The sequence below is a fragment of the Sander lucioperca genome, chromosome 1 (assembly GCF_008315115.2).
Source record: "Sander lucioperca isolate FBNREF2018 chromosome 1, SLUC_FBN_1.2, whole genome shotgun sequence".
Lineage (NCBI taxonomy): Eukaryota > Metazoa > Chordata > Actinopteri > Perciformes > Percidae > Sander > Sander lucioperca.
In genome coordinates this window covers 24,048,341-24,066,933 of record NC_050173.1, presented here as the reverse complement: position 1 = coordinate 24,066,933, position 18,593 = coordinate 24,048,341, and the positions used below count along the sequence as shown (strand labels likewise).

General features: G+C 43.4%; 1 protein-coding gene across 6 annotated transcripts in view; it reads right to left on the bottom strand.

Moving 5' to 3' along the window:
* Positions 1 to 18,593, bottom strand: part of si:dkey-237h12.3 (teneurin-3) — a 159,170-nt gene that overhangs the window by 15,796 nt on the left and 124,781 nt on the right. For 4 of the 6 annotated variants that reach the window (XM_036000996.1, XM_036001001.1, XM_036001013.1 and 1 more), the window contains 3 exons: positions 6,197 to 6,446; positions 4,437 to 4,457; positions 515 to 747 (listed from right to left, as the gene is read on the bottom strand). In XM_036000996.1, coding sequence (XP_035856889.1) covers positions 515 to 747; positions 4,437 to 4,457; positions 6,197 to 6,446 — 504 coding nt within the window. The remainder of the gene's footprint in view (positions 1 to 514; positions 748 to 4,436; positions 4,458 to 6,196; positions 6,447 to 18,593) is intronic. The other 2 variants (XM_031303728.2, XM_036001017.1) reach the window with 1 other exon arrangement.

The window sequence follows — 18,593 nt, the reverse complement described above, 5'->3', positions numbered from 1 at the left end:
CTACAAATGGCACAAATGGCCATGTGCTGTTTGAATGTGGAAAAAAAGGTTGTGCATAGAGGGTCTCAACTTGTAGATAGCTGTTACTTTGAGCTTTAAAGGACCGGAGACTTTACTTTTACAGTAGCTGTTTGAAAGAAGAATCTTGAAGGATCAGGTAGACATTTTAAAGGATATTTACAGGAATATCTAATTATGCAAAAAAAAAAAAAAAAGCTTTATATTTCTGGAGGTTAAAACAACAATACCTTTTTTTAAGGCATCAGCAATTCACAGCCCTAATTTACAAAGCTTACAAAGTTTTTTTTTTATACACTTGACAGTCCTGTTTACTTTTCCATGACCCACAACTACAATTCATCCATTAAAATCAATCTGTTAGCCCAGAGCTGGCACAGACCCAAATGGAACACATAAATTAAAATTTAGCATTTGCCACTGCTGACTGAGAACCCCATCACTGTGTCCCGCCTCTCCATTCGAGTAGAACATCTTCATTAGTTTTAAACGATACCTTTGGGTCCAGTGAGAGAGGCCTCTGGAGCTTTGCCTCCATCGCCACAGTGGTTCTCGTCAAAGGGCAGACAGTGCTCCCCAGTCCCTGCAACCACCTCTGCGTTTGACTGCAGTTCCTTTGTCCCGGTTAAGGTTTTGGGTCTGTAGATCCTCCGGGAGTTTGTGTCCGACACGTACAGCTGGCCGCTTACTGGATCAGTTGCCAGGTAATATCGGTGTGCCGGGTTGTTACTGCATTAAAGACAATAACTCAAGTTATATACAATATACTTTCCTTTCATTTTGCAGGCACTGAGTGTTTTCCTTTAAATGCCCCTGTCTTACATTGCAGCCAAATAGTCCTTTACTGTAATGGTGCTAATTTAGCCCTAATGTGATCTAAATCAATAATGTCTGTAAGATACATGGAACAACATGTAAACCCCAACTGACCCCTGATGAAATGTTGCCTGATTTTCCTTATGAATTAAACATTTAGAGTCAAGAATAATATAGATTCCATTATTTATCTCCAGAGAGCTAACATTGTCTTCACTATGCATTAGATTTTTTTAGATAGTTAGATAAACACTTTAGATACTCTCAGAACATTCAAGGGAATTTAGAAAGGTGTATTGTTTAAATACTAATTGCAAGTCCTGCATACTATCACGCATTGTTTTAAGTGTAATGGAATAAGAGAACCTTCCTCAGACTTGTGCATTTTCTAATTGCAATAAGAAGGTAACGGAAGGTTAATGCCAATGTTTAATCAGGTTATGTTCTAGCATGTAAGCTTATTTTCTAAAACACAGTGAATGGCTAATTAAGTGTAACTTGTTTTCCAGTCCAGTTGCAGCCTAAAATGTCAACCTTCTCATCAACTTAAAATTAGTAGCAACATTGTCATGCATGTAGATAATGAACTGAAGAGGGTCGATATATTTTTAATGTTGTGAATAATTTCAACAGCAGAAAATAAAAGAGTAGAGCCTTTGTGAATGAAAGATAAAAGACAGAGAAGGTTGAAAATATGGACGTCAAACAGAATTGAACAGAATACCATTGCAGTGGGCCTTCCAGTTTACACAGCAGAAATGACAACTAATGTGCCAGATCATTTCATTTGACATCACTCCCCTGCGGGGAAAAGCCTTTGGAAATTACAGAACTGACTGGCTTATGTTAACAAAGTGCAATGACTAATGGCACTGCATCTGTTTCTGCTTATTTGCGTTCTTTTTACTGTCTCATAATGGATCCATGACTCAGAGAGCAACTGTGTCGAGGATTAGGAAGCAAAAGGTTTTACAACACATGATTGACTGATATTTAGCCTTGTAAAAGGCCGATTAAAATTATCATTTTCCGTAGCAGTTCTTGTAAACAGATTCAAAACACTGAAAAACTATTGCATTAACCTTTTCTATTAGGGCAGAGTTGATCCATAGCAGGTGCTTAAGTGTCATTAAAGAGCTAAAAACAGAGGCAGTTAACATGAAAAATAACTTGCTTTACAGTGCAGTCATAAACATGGCTTCTCTGGTTGTACTCCAGCTTAATGGTACTTCAGTCAATACTGGTTGGCTTTGGAAGTGGGATAATGTGACAGCAAAATAAATGTGGCAATGAAACTCTTTATAAAATGATGAGGATGGAGTCATAAAACTTGACAGCTATTATGAGTCAACGTAAATGCCCAAAATAGGTGGCTGCCATCAAGTTTTTATTAAGAATTCAGCAAGACGTACATGAGTAACCCTTTCTTTTACAGTCAACCTGCAGGGGGCGGACACAATAATTGAAACACCTGTATGATATTATGCAGTCCAATATAACAGCTCGGCAATAAATAATAACTTTGTGAAGATTAAGACAGATGTATGGTAGTGATAGGCAGGCTCGCAGATGAGCACACACCTCCTGGTTCAGAGGGCTAGCTCTGTCTTAGACTGCCCTCTTAATTCCATAGAGGAGTTGGGTGAGAGGAGGATGTTTTATCATGCTTTATCCGCGACGTTCAACTTCCGAAGTGTTCAGGTGCCGCCTAAAATTCCGCCGGATGTTTTTCATTTCGGCCGCATTTTAAACTCTGGTCGATTTATGAGGACTATTGTTAACTGCTCCTCAGATCTCTGCAGGGTAAATCCAGACAGCTAGCTAGACTATCTGTCCAATCTGAGTTTTCTGTTGCACGACTAAAACAACCTTTGAACGTACACGTTCCACCAAAACAAGTTCCTTCCCGAGGCTATTTTGCAGAGGCGCCGTTGCTACGTGCCGCGCTTAGCACCGCCCAAGACGATTATGATTGGTTTAAAGTAATGCCAATAAACCAGAGCATGTTTTTCTCCCATCCCGGAATGCGGTGTGAACTAGCCAGACCCTCCTCCGCAGCGCTGTGGAGGAAGGTCTGACAATGCGAGACTAGAGCCAAGCTGCCGTTACTCATAAACAACACCTCTCACCGCCCGCCTTAAGGGGGCCTTAAGCAGCTCCTTCAATAGCAGACACACACAGCGTATGAAGGAGCACTAACGCAGGTCCTTCGTTCGGACAGCAGTCAGACTTTTCAACACAACATAATGTAACACTGTTGTTGTCTCTGTCACCATCACCCACCACTTACAAAATGACATACTACCCTGTGCAGTTTTCTGCTTGTATCCTGTTCAATTATTTTCATATATTTTTTGTATTTTCTAGTACAATGCTACACACCATTTGTGTATTACAAATATGGGTGCAATTATCCATCATGGACATATCTGTACAAGTGAAAGGTGTGTGTATATAGCTATTATTTATTTGTATTTCTGTATTTTTATTTTTCACTTAATCCCTTCCTCCCTTTGCTTTTTTTTTTTTATTATTATTCTTGAGCTGCTGTAACAAATCATTTTTTTCCCAGTGTGAAATCAATAAAGTTTTTCAAATCTCAACAATGTGTCCTGCTGAACTGCACGTAAAGCAAGCCGATTGGTTAATTGGTTAATTTAACTTTTGTTGGGAGGCGGGCTAAAAACAGAGAGAGAGAAAAGTAAACAGTATAGACGTTGTCTTACACAAGTTTACACAGCCATGTAAGCGTTTTCGGACAACTCCTGTATCTTTTGCCTACGCGCAGCCCGAAGAAGCATGGCTCAGCCTTCACAAGGTTCTTTGGAAAAATTCACTGAGACCAAGTTCATTTTAGTTCTGTTTTCTAAACTACTGTGGTATTTCTATTTCTAAATAAAATATATGTTGTTGCCTTTTAGCTATAGTCCATGAACGGTTCACAAAAACAAACCAAAAGGATAAATAAGTCCGTGTCAGTGACATGACCAAGTGTGTTCATCTTTCCTATATCATCAGAGCTACATGAACCACCTCTGGTGTTTATTCTGGTGACTGATAACAACTTTTGCACTCCAAGCTTTATTCATCTTTTCTGGTGATAATGTTGAGCTTACGAAGCTTACTTGATCTGATGTTGTTGTCTTAATCATGAATACAAAGCAGTTGTGTTGTATGGACCCTCTGGATAGGAGCATCTGCCACACACCATCACAGTAAATGTAATTATATGCTTCACAATGGTGTTTATTGCAGCGCTATTGTATTGGATTGCATTACACTAAGTGTCGATTGTACATTTACATTAACTTCCGTTTTATATGTATACCTAGAAATATGTAAAATATGTAATAGGTTGCAGTGTGTGTTGTAGCAATTTTGTAAATAGTCACATTGCGCAACATTCCGTAAGACTGTGCACTCTCTTCCTCTTGTGTGCATGTAATCAAGCTATAATTGGTTTGTTATAATTACACATGGTAATCACCGGTGCTAAAGGCGACTGTAAGAGAAAGAGTTATCCATATACTAATAAAGAGGATGATACAGATGGGGATGTACGAAGAATACTAAAGCAACATGCACTACGATCATACACCTACCTGTGTCTAAAGTCTTTATTTCTATGACAGGGTACAAAGGGAGCAGGAAAAGAGGAAAGATAATTAATTAAATCTTAAAAGGATACTTTTACTTCTCATTTTCAAGGTTGTTATTTGCCCAATCTGAGTTTCCTTGTCATCGCAATGATTCTTTAAAAGTCTATCATTCTTTCATCACAGTATCTAGTGAGGAAAAAACAAGCAGCTGAATCTAAGAAAGTCAAAGTATCCCCTTGAAGAATTAACACAGCCACTAGAAAAAGTCAGACAATGACAATCCGTTTGGCAGAAAGTCGAGAGGTGGGACTGTAGCAGAGAGTTATAATCTACACAGAGGAAAATATCTTCTTCTATCTGCATAAAGGCTCATCCTGCTTTACCACTGCTCTTCTCAATTTGGCTCATATTGAAATATTGATTCTACCACTTGTTACACTGGCCACTGAAGCCAGAATTTAAATACAGACTTTACACTAACAACATTTGAAAGAGGTTCAGGGAGTCCCATATGGAGCATTTGTAGCTTTATACAACACGCATGCATCATACATACCAAAAACACCACTTGATGTTAAAATTTTTGGAAGAGACAAGCATAAAAAAAGAGCAGATATTCTGCAAGCAATGAAGGTATGGTTGATTATGCAAAGAAAATTTTACTTTTCCCCCCTCCGTACTGGTTTTAATCTACACTGGAACTGCTGTCTAATGTGAACTAAAGTTGTCCTTAGTGTGTATGTTATGTCAGACTGAATTTAATTTGGCCAACACAACAGGTTTTTCAGAGTAGTGTTTTCTGTTTTTCTCCTTGTAAACAGAGTAAAATGGTTGCTTGGAGACACAAACTATTTCTTAAACCATTATTTATCCAGGAAATGGTTGCTGAGCATGCATTCTCCTTTACAGCAGCACATTGCTTCCCATTCATAGTGTTGTGAGAACTGCCCTGTAGTGGCTGATCACTGCCCAGGTCCATCGGCAGGTTCCTGAGGTAGAGAGGAATGTTTTTTCAATTCCTTCACCTCTTAGATTTTCGTCTTTGATTTTCATGTTTGGTCCTTGTAATCTGAACGCTAACTTAGAAACTACTTAATGTACAACTACCCGCCAACGGTGTGGTGACTCATGTCCTTTTATGGCAGTTTTCATACGTCTGTCATGTATGTGTCTCATGCAGGATGATGGCCCAGTGTACATTTATTCAACATCTGCCACTTTAAACAGAGTCATTGCCGAGAGAAGCCAACTTGGCATTAGGGCGTAAATCATCCCAATTACACACTGAAGACAGGATGTCTTTCCTAATTATGTAGATGGATAGGGAAAGTATTTCAGATTTCTATTGGTAGGGGAAATATGTGTCGACCATGCCATTTTAGTTTCCCTCTCCACTGGAGACTAAATATAGAGATGTAAAGTGGGATCTAACTTGAACTGTCTGTATTTGAAAAATTGTTGGGGTCAGGTACAGTATGTTGCATGTTTTTGTTTGTTCTTGTTGAACTGGAGTTGAAAGAAATATATAAAAATCAATGTAATACATATAAAAAAAAAAACTATATTGTTGATAAGACAAAACTGTTTAATGAAGTATTATCTTTTGTCCCACCTTTATACAAATGCAAAGGTCAATGCTTAAACCTTATAATGTCTACTATTTGATGAAAGGACAGAGGTAAAGAGTCAACACAATAAATGTCGCAAACTAGGTGCAGCATGCTCTTCCTGAAAAAATCCCAATGATGAGGCCTTGATCTTACCTGAGCTCCATGATACTTGTGACATTGCCCGATGGGTAGATGCGTCGGATGTAGTTGAAATCTCCGACGTACAGACTTCCATCGATGCCCCACGCCAGAGCCACCGGCGCCAACAGCTTGTTGCCTTGGGCCTGCCCATTACAGCTGGGACACGAGATGCTTCTGCGCCGTCCGTTCCCCATTACAGTGGAGATCACAGGGGGCTGGAGAGAGATGAACTGGTTCTCTCCGCTGCCTTTGTAAAGAATGCCTAGGAAATAACACAGCAGTTATTTGCAGGTATGAAAGCATTATTTGTGTTTGACACTGGTAGCAGATACTGGACTCATTATTTATCCTTTATTTTAACCGGGAAGTCTCCAGCGATGAATCTCTTTTACAAAACCGGCCTGGCCAAAATTAAATTCAAAGGAAAATAGCATACTCATACTAAGATTTCACACATTAAAGAAATAGTTTGACATTTTGGGAAATATACTTAACTTGTTTTCTTACCCAGAGCTAGATGAGAAAAATATGCCTATGTAATTAATATTGTGTTCGCTTGTTTAATCCGTACACAAACAGACAAAAAAAAGACAAGTTTTGGTTTAATATAGAGTTATGTGCCATGACTTTTTCTATCCCTCTGCTTCCAGTCTTTATGCTAAGCTAAGCCAAACGCCTCCTGGTTCTAGCTCCATACGTAACAACTCTCAATAAACTCATGGCAAGAGAGCGAATAAAAGTATTTTACAAAATGTGAACTGTCCCTTTCAAAAACGACAAAAAACAAAAGCCTAACCTGTTTTAATTATTACAATAATATATTTATGAATGTAAAATAATTTAACTTTTATGTGATGTTATTTCTCAAATATATAGTGAAACTAATTGCTATAAAATGACCCAAGTAAATATGTATTTGTATTATTGAGCTTAATAAGCAAAAAGATAATAAGACATTTAATTCACTTTAGTTCTTAATGAACACAGTGTTCAGTAGCTGACTAATTATTGTAATCTAAATGCCATTTCACAAACTTGGAAACAGAACTTTGGATCTACAGTAACTAGACACTCTACTTTTTAATACTATATACCACTACTGTATATATTATAATAACTAAAACATGATAAATGTGTAGTATATTCCGCAATTTAAGGTAAGCATAATCACTTTTACTCCACCATAACCCAACATTCTGTTCATTAATAATCAATACAGGACACCTACGGCAGCTTCTTATTATCGTATATTTAATGACATTTATGTGAAAGGCCTTTTAGTTTGCCTTAAGGGCACATGGCTAACATGTTTATCATTAAAGTTCAAAAGTAATGGTTAAAATTGTGTTTTGTTTCTGTGTTGTGAGTAAAGATCATATTTAAATAGAGTAAAGGAACAGAGGCAGCACACAGGCAACCAGTTGACCATCAATCCAACTGATACACTGATACTTCAGTCCCTTGCATGATCATAGAACCGATTCAGTGGGTTTTTGAAAACTTTATGCAAAGCTGAAGTAGATTTTATGCAAAATAATGTTCTTTTAACTTGCCGCTCTTCTTCAAGTCACAGAGAGGTGGTAAACATAAATACAGTGCAGTGTACTTCATCCTAACAACGGTGCATTTCACTGAGGACTCAACAAATGTGGTGACTCAATACAGATTAATATTTCAATAAGAGGCCGATATAACTAGCTTTTTTGGAGGATGGGGGGGGAGAGGGGTTACTGATATAGTGGGACCCTCTTCAAAGGAAACAAGTGCATGCTGGAAGCACTTAATTATTCACATCCAACAACTTGAATTGAATTTGAATTCACACTGCCTCTGCCCTAATTAGTGGATCTATGACACCACTGAATGGCCACATAATATCATTATCCCACAGCATTATCCCATAAGCCATCGTAACCCTCGATGTATGTGAAATCGAGCATGTGACTGTGCTGCTTGTCCCTTTGCTGATTAGTTCCTTTCATTGATTTAATTGATTGAAGGGCAAATTCAAATGAAGGCACGGTCTGGCGAGACTCTTGGCAGGACGACCTGACCAATTCGTCTTTTGTATCCGAGAGCATTATACATGAGCCTCTAACAAAGACAAATAGGTCCGGGGGACGGCTTTATGCGTGACGCCATCAAACGCATGACCTTGGGACTTTAATTGAACTGTGATCCATGTGTCTGCTCACTGAATGAAACAGGCAGCGTGATGAAAACTCTAACTGAGCTGAAAGGTTGCTGCACCCAGAAACATAGCTACAAATAACAAATACACTATGTAATCTGACTAGAATTTTAATGTCCGTTTATATAATAGCTCCTTAACATTCTCTGGGAAGACAAAGATGTTTCTAATATCCAGGAGCCTAATGCAGTGTGTAGGACATGGATCAGTTGCAGCAGTACAGCAGTCTAGCAGTTTGGCTGACGTTCAGCTTAAGAAAAAAAAAACATTTACTGCTCAGGTCATTTTGGCAAGCCGCTGCGGTCTTCTCTATTTACACTTCCATCACAGTTTACTGTACACACAAGTCTTACCATAGGCTATTACACAGCGTAATGGAATGGATTAACTACACTAATCAATCATCAACTACCCCCCACGATGACGCCACACTTAGTATGGACGCTATACTCTGTCACTTTTATCTGTATCACGCACACAACTTTTGCTGCTCTTAACTTAGAGTGAGTGAGGAGATAAAAGGTTTAGTTTTCTTCCCTGAAGGACACTTGGTCATGACACATTACTGCTGATGATTGTTGCGAGGATCAAGCTTGTGATGCCTCAGCTGGAGTGCTGCACTGATGGGAATTTGGCTTCTGACGACCCGGTGCCTCAGGCTGAACTCCTACAGTGTCCGGACTAAAATGGCTTTGCAGTCATTCAACGTTTCTATAAATATTGCTTACTTTTATTCCACTCTGTTCTGATTTTGAAGCAGGGTTTGGTGTGAAACCTATAAAACTGTAAATAAAACACATCTCATACCTAAGATACAGCTACTGTGATTATGTGAGAAGAGCAGAAATACAATTTGGCAAAGCTCTGTTTTTCTGCACTGACTAAAACTAACTAGTGAATCCTCAACAGATTTTGCAGAGGAGACTTCAAGTCAGAGTACAAGTATGGCAGCTGAATGGATCAACCATTAGGGATGTGTGTCTGCTCATTGATTAGTATAAATGAATGTGTGGAGGCGTCTTTGAGTTTTGGAGAGAACTTGGTTAAAAAGAAAAGTCACTGTTGCGCTTGGCATTGAGAGAAAAGGCTTTTCAGAAAGTCTGAGAATCTGTTGTCTCTTTTACTCCAGGATCACTCCAACGCTGCTCCATTCAGCAAGCATAATGTAATGGAACTGCATGCCACACAGCTTTTACCACATTATTAAACACTCAGCCACAGTTAGACTCTGACAGTAACACTGAATTTGCCAAATACTAATACTAATAATGAAAAGATATTGAAAACAATCCGAAATATAGATGTGTATAAAAATAAATGATAGTGAATGCGAGTAGGGCTGGGCGATATGGCCCAAATCTTCTATCCTAATATTATTTCATATCTCAATAACAATATAGCATGTTTTCAGCTAATTCAATACATAAATATTACCACATGGTAAAGCCTAGTTTTGTATACTACTATGTGAATTAAAGGGGCTGTACTCGAAATACTGTAAAAAAAAAAAAATTAAATAAAAAAAATGGTGGGATAGGATTGCCTCCACATGGTTCTAACAGACCGTTCCCCCAATAAGTGAAATACCAGCTTTTTTTAAGGGCCACATGCACGCACTGACTAATAAAACAAAGAACAGAGAAGCTCGGATTACAACAACATTTAGAACTTCAGGGCAAAATGAACATTATTAATAAATTAAACATAAAGTGTCCAAATGTAAATATTGCTGTAAAGCAGTTCAGCTGCTGGTTTTTCTACATAATAAAAACTATATAGAAAAATATAAACGATAGACAATCGTTTTGACTTTTTGACGATATGTATTTTCATTATTAAATGTGAGCGTAGAGACTTTTCTGTCAGAAAATAAAGATAGAAAACTAGAGGAGTCATTAGAGAAATATTTGAGCAAGGAGAGGCAATTGCTGATGCTCTGCTTTATTCACATACTGTGCCTAACCCCTGTCCAGTATAAAGAGCAAAAAATTCCTCACTATGCTGTCTCAAACTATTAGGCCATTTTTCTGAATACGCTCAGTTTCTTCAATTGATTCCTTTCTGAGAATCATTACAGAAGGCAATTATTTGTTTGATAAAAGGTTAAGTTGAGTTATGTAGTTGTGAAAAATGCTTTAATGCCGACATCACAGCTTCCAAGATGATTAATGGTACAAATGTAAAGCCGAGCCTCCATACCTGATAAAAAAAAACTGCAGCGCCCTGAGCAATGTCACCTTGGTGACACATAGATAGTACAGAGATTGGTAGGGGAGGAGCGGGAATGTGTCTTAATTGCACCCTGTCCTTCTTAGTTCTCCTTTGCACTGTGTCATTCTCTAATATACCACCCAGGCTCTCACTGATCCACCATAATAGAGGCTAAAAGTGGGCAAGAAACCTCTCGGTGCTTAAAATGCAGCATGTGTGTGAGCTGTACAGTAAGCACACTCCGAGACACTGAGATGTTGAACTCTGGCTGTGTCCAATAACAATCAGCTATGTTACCCTAGCTAGAGACAAGCTGCAGATTGAGGGGAAGGCATATTCACTTGTAATAAAGAAAGGAGGGGCAAGAGGACATGTCTAAAGCACAAACACCAGCAATTTGCCTTATCTAGTTTGACAGGCTTTGCAGCGGAAGCAGAGAGATGGAGACAGCTTTTTTCTCTGGTCTTTTTGCCACAGACGATAAAAGAAAAAAGTCCTTAGATGTTCGAAGTGGTGCGACAAGCAGGAGTCACAACAAAGAGCGATAGCAAATGTCTGGAGCTAAACCGCTGTGCAGCTGCAGAGGACCACCACTTGCTAACATGTTGGGTGAAGACATTAGTCAAGGTTTACAGCATTATGGAATCAATACTGGAGCAGCAAGGAAGGCAAACAGTGATATTTGGATTCATCTTCATGCTGGCTGAGGATATCGAACTGCATTCCTTACTCAAAAACCCACATAGGCCATAAATCTCAAATGTCAAAAAGTGGCTGAATGCCAGGCTGTTATGGGTGGTGTGTATTTTATTTTTGTAGTCCGTGTCTGTTCTGTATTTTGCTTGTTTCCTGTTTTACTTTGATAATCTGTTCTGTCTTGTCTTGTTTAGCTTTACTTTGTGTTTTCCCGCCTGTGTGATTACCTGATGTTTTCCACCTGTTTCCCAGCCCTTGTGTCACCTGCCTCTTGTTTCCTCGTTACCCTGTGTATTTAGTCTTTGTCTTCCCCTTGTCTTTTGTCAGATCATTTTGTGTCCTGGTGCCGTCAGTTTGTATGTATGTTAGTGTTTGTGTCTGGTTTTGTTCCTGTCAGCTCGTCGTTTAGCCTGTTCTGTTGTTTTCTGCCTGCTCCATTTTTGGACCGCCTTTGGTTTGCTCCTGTTTTTTGTGTTTAATAAATCCTCGTGCTCGTACTCCTTCGCCTGCTCTCTGCATTTGGGTCCACCATCCTCACTTCACACGACAGAATGATCTGACCATCATGGACCCAGCAGAGTCATTCGAGGACGAACTTTGTGACCTCACCTGCAGGCTTATCTGTGCTGTTGGGGAGTGGAGAATTGCCCAAGGTTGGGAGGCTAAGGAGGCAGTTCTTCGCTCTGCTCGCTGGAGAGTTTCCTCTCAACCCTGGCTTAGGAGCTTCCTGCCGGAGTGGCTTCAGGACTTCTTGGAAACTCCTAGCCGGGAGCCAACACCCCAACATGCTACCAGGCCATCATCTCCCAAGCCTGCTAGCAGTCAGCTACCCCAGCTGCCAGTTGGTACCCAGCCTGCTACTTGGTCAGTGAGTTCTCCTGAGCAGACCAATGACCCCGAGCTGGCGTGCAGCTATGAGGGTACCCGCCTGGCTGTTTTCTCTGGGACCCGCGGAGGTCGCAGACGGGGAAGAGGAAGACATGGCTCCCGTCGCAATGCCCCGCTCTTCACCCCAGAGTCCTCATCCCCTTCTGTTCCCGAGCTGACGGACAGCTCTCCTGTTCCCGGGCTGACGTGCAGCTCTCCTGACTCCGAGCTGGCGTGCAGCTCCTCTGACCCCGAGCTGGCGTGCAGCTCATCTGACCCCGAGCTGGCGTGCAGCTCCCCTGACCCCGAGCTGGCGTGCAGCTCCCCTGACCCCGAGCTGGCGTGCAGCTCCCCTGACCCCGAGCTGGCGTGCAGCTCCCCTGACCCCGAGCTGGCGTGCAGCTCCCCTGACTCCGAGCTGGCGTGCAGCTCCCCTGACTCCGAGCTGGCGTGCAGCTCCCCTGACTCCGAGCTGGCGTGCAGCTCCCCTGACTCCGAGCTGGCGTGCAGCTCCCCTGACTCCGAGCTGGCGTGCAGCTCTCCTGACCCCGAGCTAGTTAGCAGCCCACCTGAATCCGAGCTAGCTAGTAGCCTTCCCGAGCCCCGGCTAGCTAGCAGCCCTCTTGAATCCAGGCTAGCTAGCGATCCCCCTGAGCCCCTACTAGCTAGCGATCCCCTTGAGCCCATGCTAGCTAGCATTTCCCCAGAATCCAGGCTAGCTAGCAGTCTTCCTGATTCCCGGCTAGCTAGCAGCCTCTCAACTTCCCCGCTAGCTAGCAACCTCCTTGAATCCGGACTAGCTAGCAACCTCCCCGAGCCTCGGTTAGCTAGCAACCTCCCTAAATCCAGGCTAGCTAGCAAACCCCCTGAATCCAGGCTAGCTAACAGCCTTCCCGAGCCCCGGCTAGTTAGCAAGCTCCCTGAGCCCCAGCTAGCTGGCTACTCCCCTGAGTCCAGGCTAGCTAGCAGCTTTCTTGACCCCCGGCTAGCTAACAGCCTCTCTGAGCTCAAGCTAGCTAGCAGCCTTCCTGAGCCCAGGCTAGTTAGCAGCCCCTCTGTATCCAGGCTAGCTAGCAGCCTTCTTGAGCCCCGGCTGGCTAGCAGCCCCCTTGAGCCCCAGCTAGCTAGCAGCATTCCTGAGCCCAGGCTAGTTAGCAACCTCCCTGAGTCCAGGCTAGCTAGCAGCCCCCCTGAATCCAGGCTAGCTAGCAACCTCTCTGAGCCCCAGCTAGCTAGCAATCCCCCTGAATCCAGGCCACCTAGTAACCCCCCTGACTCCAGGCTTGCTAGCAGCCTTCCTATTGTCCCAGCACTGCCCAGCATCCCCGAGCCTCCTAGTGTCCCCGAGCTTCCTAGCGTTCCCGAGAGTTTCCTAGAGTTGCCTAGTGTCCCAGCACTTCCTAGTGTCCCAGCACTTCCTAGTGTCCCCGAGCTTCCTAGTGTCCCCAAGCTGCCCAGTGTCCCAGCACTTCCTAGTGTCCCCGAGTTTCCTAGTGTCCCCAAGCTGCCCAGTGTCCCAGCACTGCCCAGCGTCCCCGAGCCTCCTAGTGTCCCCAAGCTGCCCAGTGTCCCAGCACTGCCCAGCTTCCCCGAGCCTCCTAGTGTCCCCGAGCTTCCTAGCGTTCCCGAGAGTTTCCTAGTGTCCCCGAGTTTCCTAGTGTCCCCGAGTTTCCTAGTGTCCCCGAGTTTCCTAGTGTCCCCGAGTTTCCTAGAGTTCCCGAGTTTCCTAGTGTCCCTAGGCGGTCCGTTATCCTTGATCCCTGGCTGACTAGCAGCATCCCTGATTCCCGGCTGACTAGCAACATCCCTGATCCCCGGCTGGCTAGCAGCTCCCTTGATCCCCGGCTGGCTAGCAGCTTCCCTGAACCCCGACTGGCTAGCAGCCTTTTTGATCCCCAGCTGGTTAGCAGCTTCCCTGAGTCCCGGCTGGCTAGCAGCCGCCCTGAGCTTCGGCTGGCTAGCAGCATCTCTGAACTCCGGCTGGCTAGCAGCCTCTTAGATCCCCAGCTGGTTCGCAGCATCCCTAATTCCCGGCTGGCTAGCAGCCTCATAGATCCCCTGCTGGTTAGCAGCCTTCCAGAATCTCCGCTGACGTTCAGCCTTCCAGAATCTCCGCTGACGTTCAGCCTCCCTGAATCTCCGCTGACGTGCAGCCTTCCAGAATCTCCGCTGACGTGCAGCCTCTCAGAATCTCCGCTGACGTGCAGCCTCTCAGAACCTCCGCTGACGTGCAGCCGCCCAGAACCGCCGCTGACGTGCAGTCGTCCAGAGTCTACGTCGACAGACCTCCCAGAGTCTACGTCGACAGACCTCCCAGAGTCTACGTCGACAGACCTCCCAGAGTCTACGTCTACGGGCAAGCCAGAGGCCTTGCCGGTCTCCGGCGCCCCAGAGACTGCCCCTGAGGCTTTGCCGGTCTCCGGCGTCCCAGAGACCTCCCCAGTGACTGCCCCTGAGGCTTTGTTGGTCTCCGGAGCCCCAGAGACCTCCCTAGTGACTTTGCCCTGGTTTTCGGTCAACCCCACTCCTGCCTCTCGTGCCCTGTCGGCATCCCTGTCGACCTCAGTTCCTGTTGCCTGTTTGGCGGACCCCAACCCAGCTGACCGGTCGCCAGTCTTCTGCCCAGCTGTCCCTTCTCCTGCTCGGTCTGCCTGTCATCCGGAGGGGTTTCGCCTTCGACGCTGGCCGTCAGAAGGGATTCGCCTCCGCCGCTGGCCCCCAGAAGGGATTCGCCTCCACCGCTGGCCTCCAGAAGGGATTCGCCTCCGTCGCGGGCCTCCAGAAGGGATTCGCCTTCGCCGCCGGCCTTCAGAGGGGATTCGCCTTCGCCGCCGGTGGCCAGAAGGGTTCTGCCTTCGTTGCAGACCGCCTGAAGGTTTCTGCCTTCGTTTCTGCTCCCTGCCCCCTGTTGCCGAGGCCTCTCTGCCCCCTGTTGCCGAGGCCTCTCTGCCCCTGTTGCCGAGCTCTCTCTGTGACCCAGTGACTTTCTGTTCCCTGTGCCCCAGGGCGCTGTGCCCCAGTGATTCTCTGTTCCCTGAGACCCAGGGCGTTTTGCCCCAGTGACTTTCTGTCCCCAGGTTCCCCAGTGGCTTTCTGCCTCCCCCAGACTTTCTTTCGCCCCTCCGGGGTTGGTTTTTTTTTTTTTTTTTTTTTTTTTTTTTTATTCTGGGGTCGTCCCTCCTCCGGGCCCCCTCCGCCCTCCCTGGATGGGTTCTGCCTGTTAATTTTCTTTTTTGTTGGACATCTGGGAGCTGTCCCTTGGTGGGGGGTCCTGTTATGGGTGGTGTGTATTTTATTTTTGTAGTCTGTCTGTTCTGTATTTTGCTTGTTTCCTGTTTTACTTTGATAATCTGTTCTGTCTTGTCTTGTTTAGCTTTACTTTGTGTTTTCCCGCCTGTGTGATTACCTGATGTTTTCCACCTGTTTCCCAGCCCTTGTGTCACCTGCCTCTTGTTTCCTCGTTACCCTGTGTATTTAGTCTTTGTCTTCCCCTTGTCTTTTGTCAGATCATTTTGTGTCCTGGTGCCGTCAGTTTGTATGTATGTTAGTGTTTGTGTCTGGTTTTGTTCCTGTCAGCTCGTCGTTTAGCCTGTTCTGTTGTTTTCTGCCTGCTCCATTTTTGGACCGCCTTTGGTTTGCTCCTGTTTTTTGTGTTTAATAAATCCTCGTGCTCATACTCCTTCGCCTGCTCTCTGCATTTGGGTCCACCATCCTCACTTCACACGACACAGGCAGAATTACTCAGTTTGGATTGAGAAAATGCAAGACGATAAAAGTGTGTGCCGACTCCCAACCTCCGTACTTTATTGTGTGAGGACAAAGAGATAGGATTTCAGATTATGATACTTAAATGTGAACACAGTATGAACTAGCATACCAAAGTCGCTAACAAAAACATTTCAGTCTTGAAGAGCTCACTGTCGTTGGGTTGAGCAAATAGGATTGCAACATGAAACCCTTTTGGCAAATCGATTGGGCTCCTGTCAGAGGGGTAAATGAGACAGGAGCACAAGTTTGCAAACTATTTTTGAGTCTTTCAAATTTAGTCAGACTTTGCAATTTATTTTTGGGGTGGTTTTGCGTAAGACAAGTGAAAAGCATGAAAAAGCCTTGGGGAGGCTGCAGCATTTACTGCACAAGAAAAACTCCACACCATCTGGTTTCTTTTATTTCTGTCATCACTGTTTCCATGTACAAGTTATTTGAGTCAAGTTTAAGTGATTTTTCATGCACAGTAACATCCAATTTTCTGATAAATCCAGACACCTAGCTCAGCTCAGTCTAATAAAGGATGCAGCATACATTAGCATATCACACATGCTGCATCTATCTGATCACAAACGCATCTCACAACAACTCCAACTGTGACGCTGCCACAGTGAAGACTTTGGAGATCGTTGTGCTATACTTTCAGACAGGTGAGATGAAATGCAACGTACCAGCAGCAGCCAAGCTAGAGGCGTTTTTCAGTGTTCTTTTGCACACTTCACAAACATTCCCTGCTTTAGATGGCTTGACAGATTGGGTTCGGCAATGGGCCCTTGTGTCTGTTCTTTTAATGTTCAACAAAGAAGCAGGACAAAGTGGCACCAAAGTTTGAACAAAGTAAAGGAAGACTCAGTTTCGAAACTGGTTCTCTGACATGTTTTCCACAACCGTATCCGACAAAAGACAGTCTGTGCAATCTCAGAGATGTAAGAAGACTGTTATACATGAAGAGTACATGGGTGATATTACTGTGCAAACCCATAGAGCAATGTGGGATGAATTGTGTTGGCCCTGCCAATTGTGGGTGTGCATGTAAGATGCTATAAAAGACTATATTTAAGATGTAGGCAGAAGGGAGTTCTAGTTACACAAAAATTCCTCCTCAAAAACACACCTCCTCCGGTTGCCAAAATATCTAGGAAAAGAATAACTTCTGAGGTTAAAGCTCGGTGGACCGGGCCAAAGAGACAGTGGCTGAAGCCAGATTTATACTTTTGTGTCAGGCAGTTTGCAGAGAATATAAAAAAGGATGCTTTGTAGCTCTACCAGAGCTCATGCAAACCCTACATAAATGTAACTACACATCAGGGCTGGAGAGATACCACATAGCGACCACAAGAATTGGGATTGGTCAGCATGGGCTGCTTGCATTTTCTCCCACGTGTTCGTAATGCCAGTAGAGATTAGGAAAAATAAATGTAGCGATTTAAATTCAATACCAGCTCCATTAAACATTAGTTTTTTTTCTTGCACAATTAGCCACAAAAAACACACTATTAGTGTGCTGCTGAACCAGTGAACCTCATTGACCTCTCCGCCCTCACCGGACCTCCTGGTGGGGCCTTATAAACTACTAATATTTATCCACACACTGAGGTGATGAATACATACCATTTTATAATAATTTTATATTGTGTCACTTAGGAACCAAGCCTTTACAGAACTTTGAGCATCAGGCATTGCACCTGAAAGAAAATAAATGCATTTTAAAGTGATTTATCCATCTATTGCACATAATCCAAATGCATTAGTGACATATTAATTACTAGCAACTTCACAGTGATGTGCACTTAAGTGATGATAGATGCTGACTGCAAACCTGTTTCCTCATAAAAACGTTCACCTAAATTTGTATATCTTTTCTGTATTTTGAGAAATTGACTTTATTTCAGCTCTATTTCTGTGCAGGAATGGGGAGCGAAACAGAAAAGAGTGATACTCCTACCTCTTAGGTGACCAGTATGACCTCTAAGTGAGTAAGTGTAGGTGTACAATCCAACTCTGAAGAGTGGAAGCTCGTGCAAAGACATACTAGGTAGGTAGTGCTGGGTGTTTTTGTGGGGATGTCAATACTGTTATTATTGCATATCAGGTCATTGAGTCCCTTCCCGATGGTCACATAAAGGAACATTTCATCTTAAAATAAGATTTTGCACCACAAAAAGAGACGCTGATAAATTTCCACTTCCTTGAATCTATCTCTACATTTAAATGAAACGTTATGGTTAAAACATTTATCTTCCTCAGAGTGATGGACGTTTTTCTCAGGCTGATGACCTCTCAAACCTAATGACCTGATAATGACTAAAAATAGGGAAGACTTAACAAGACACTATTTCAGGGCAGTTTATGCAAACTGTATGCAAACATACCACATGGTAATGCCAAACTGACCCACACGCTACAAACCTGGGTTACACTTTACTTGAAGGTATCTACATAAGAGTGACATGACACTGTCATGAACGTGTCATAAACATTATAAACAAGTCATAAACGTTGGTGACATAACGCTTCTTTTAGTTGTCATTCGGTTTTTGTCATGACAAGTTATGGTTATGGTTAGGTTAGGGTTAAAACACAACGCCCGGGATGGGCTCTGCGAGTTAGAGTTAGGGTTCATGTGTCATGTGTTCACTCTTATGTAGATACCTTCAAGTAAAGTGTTACCCAAAC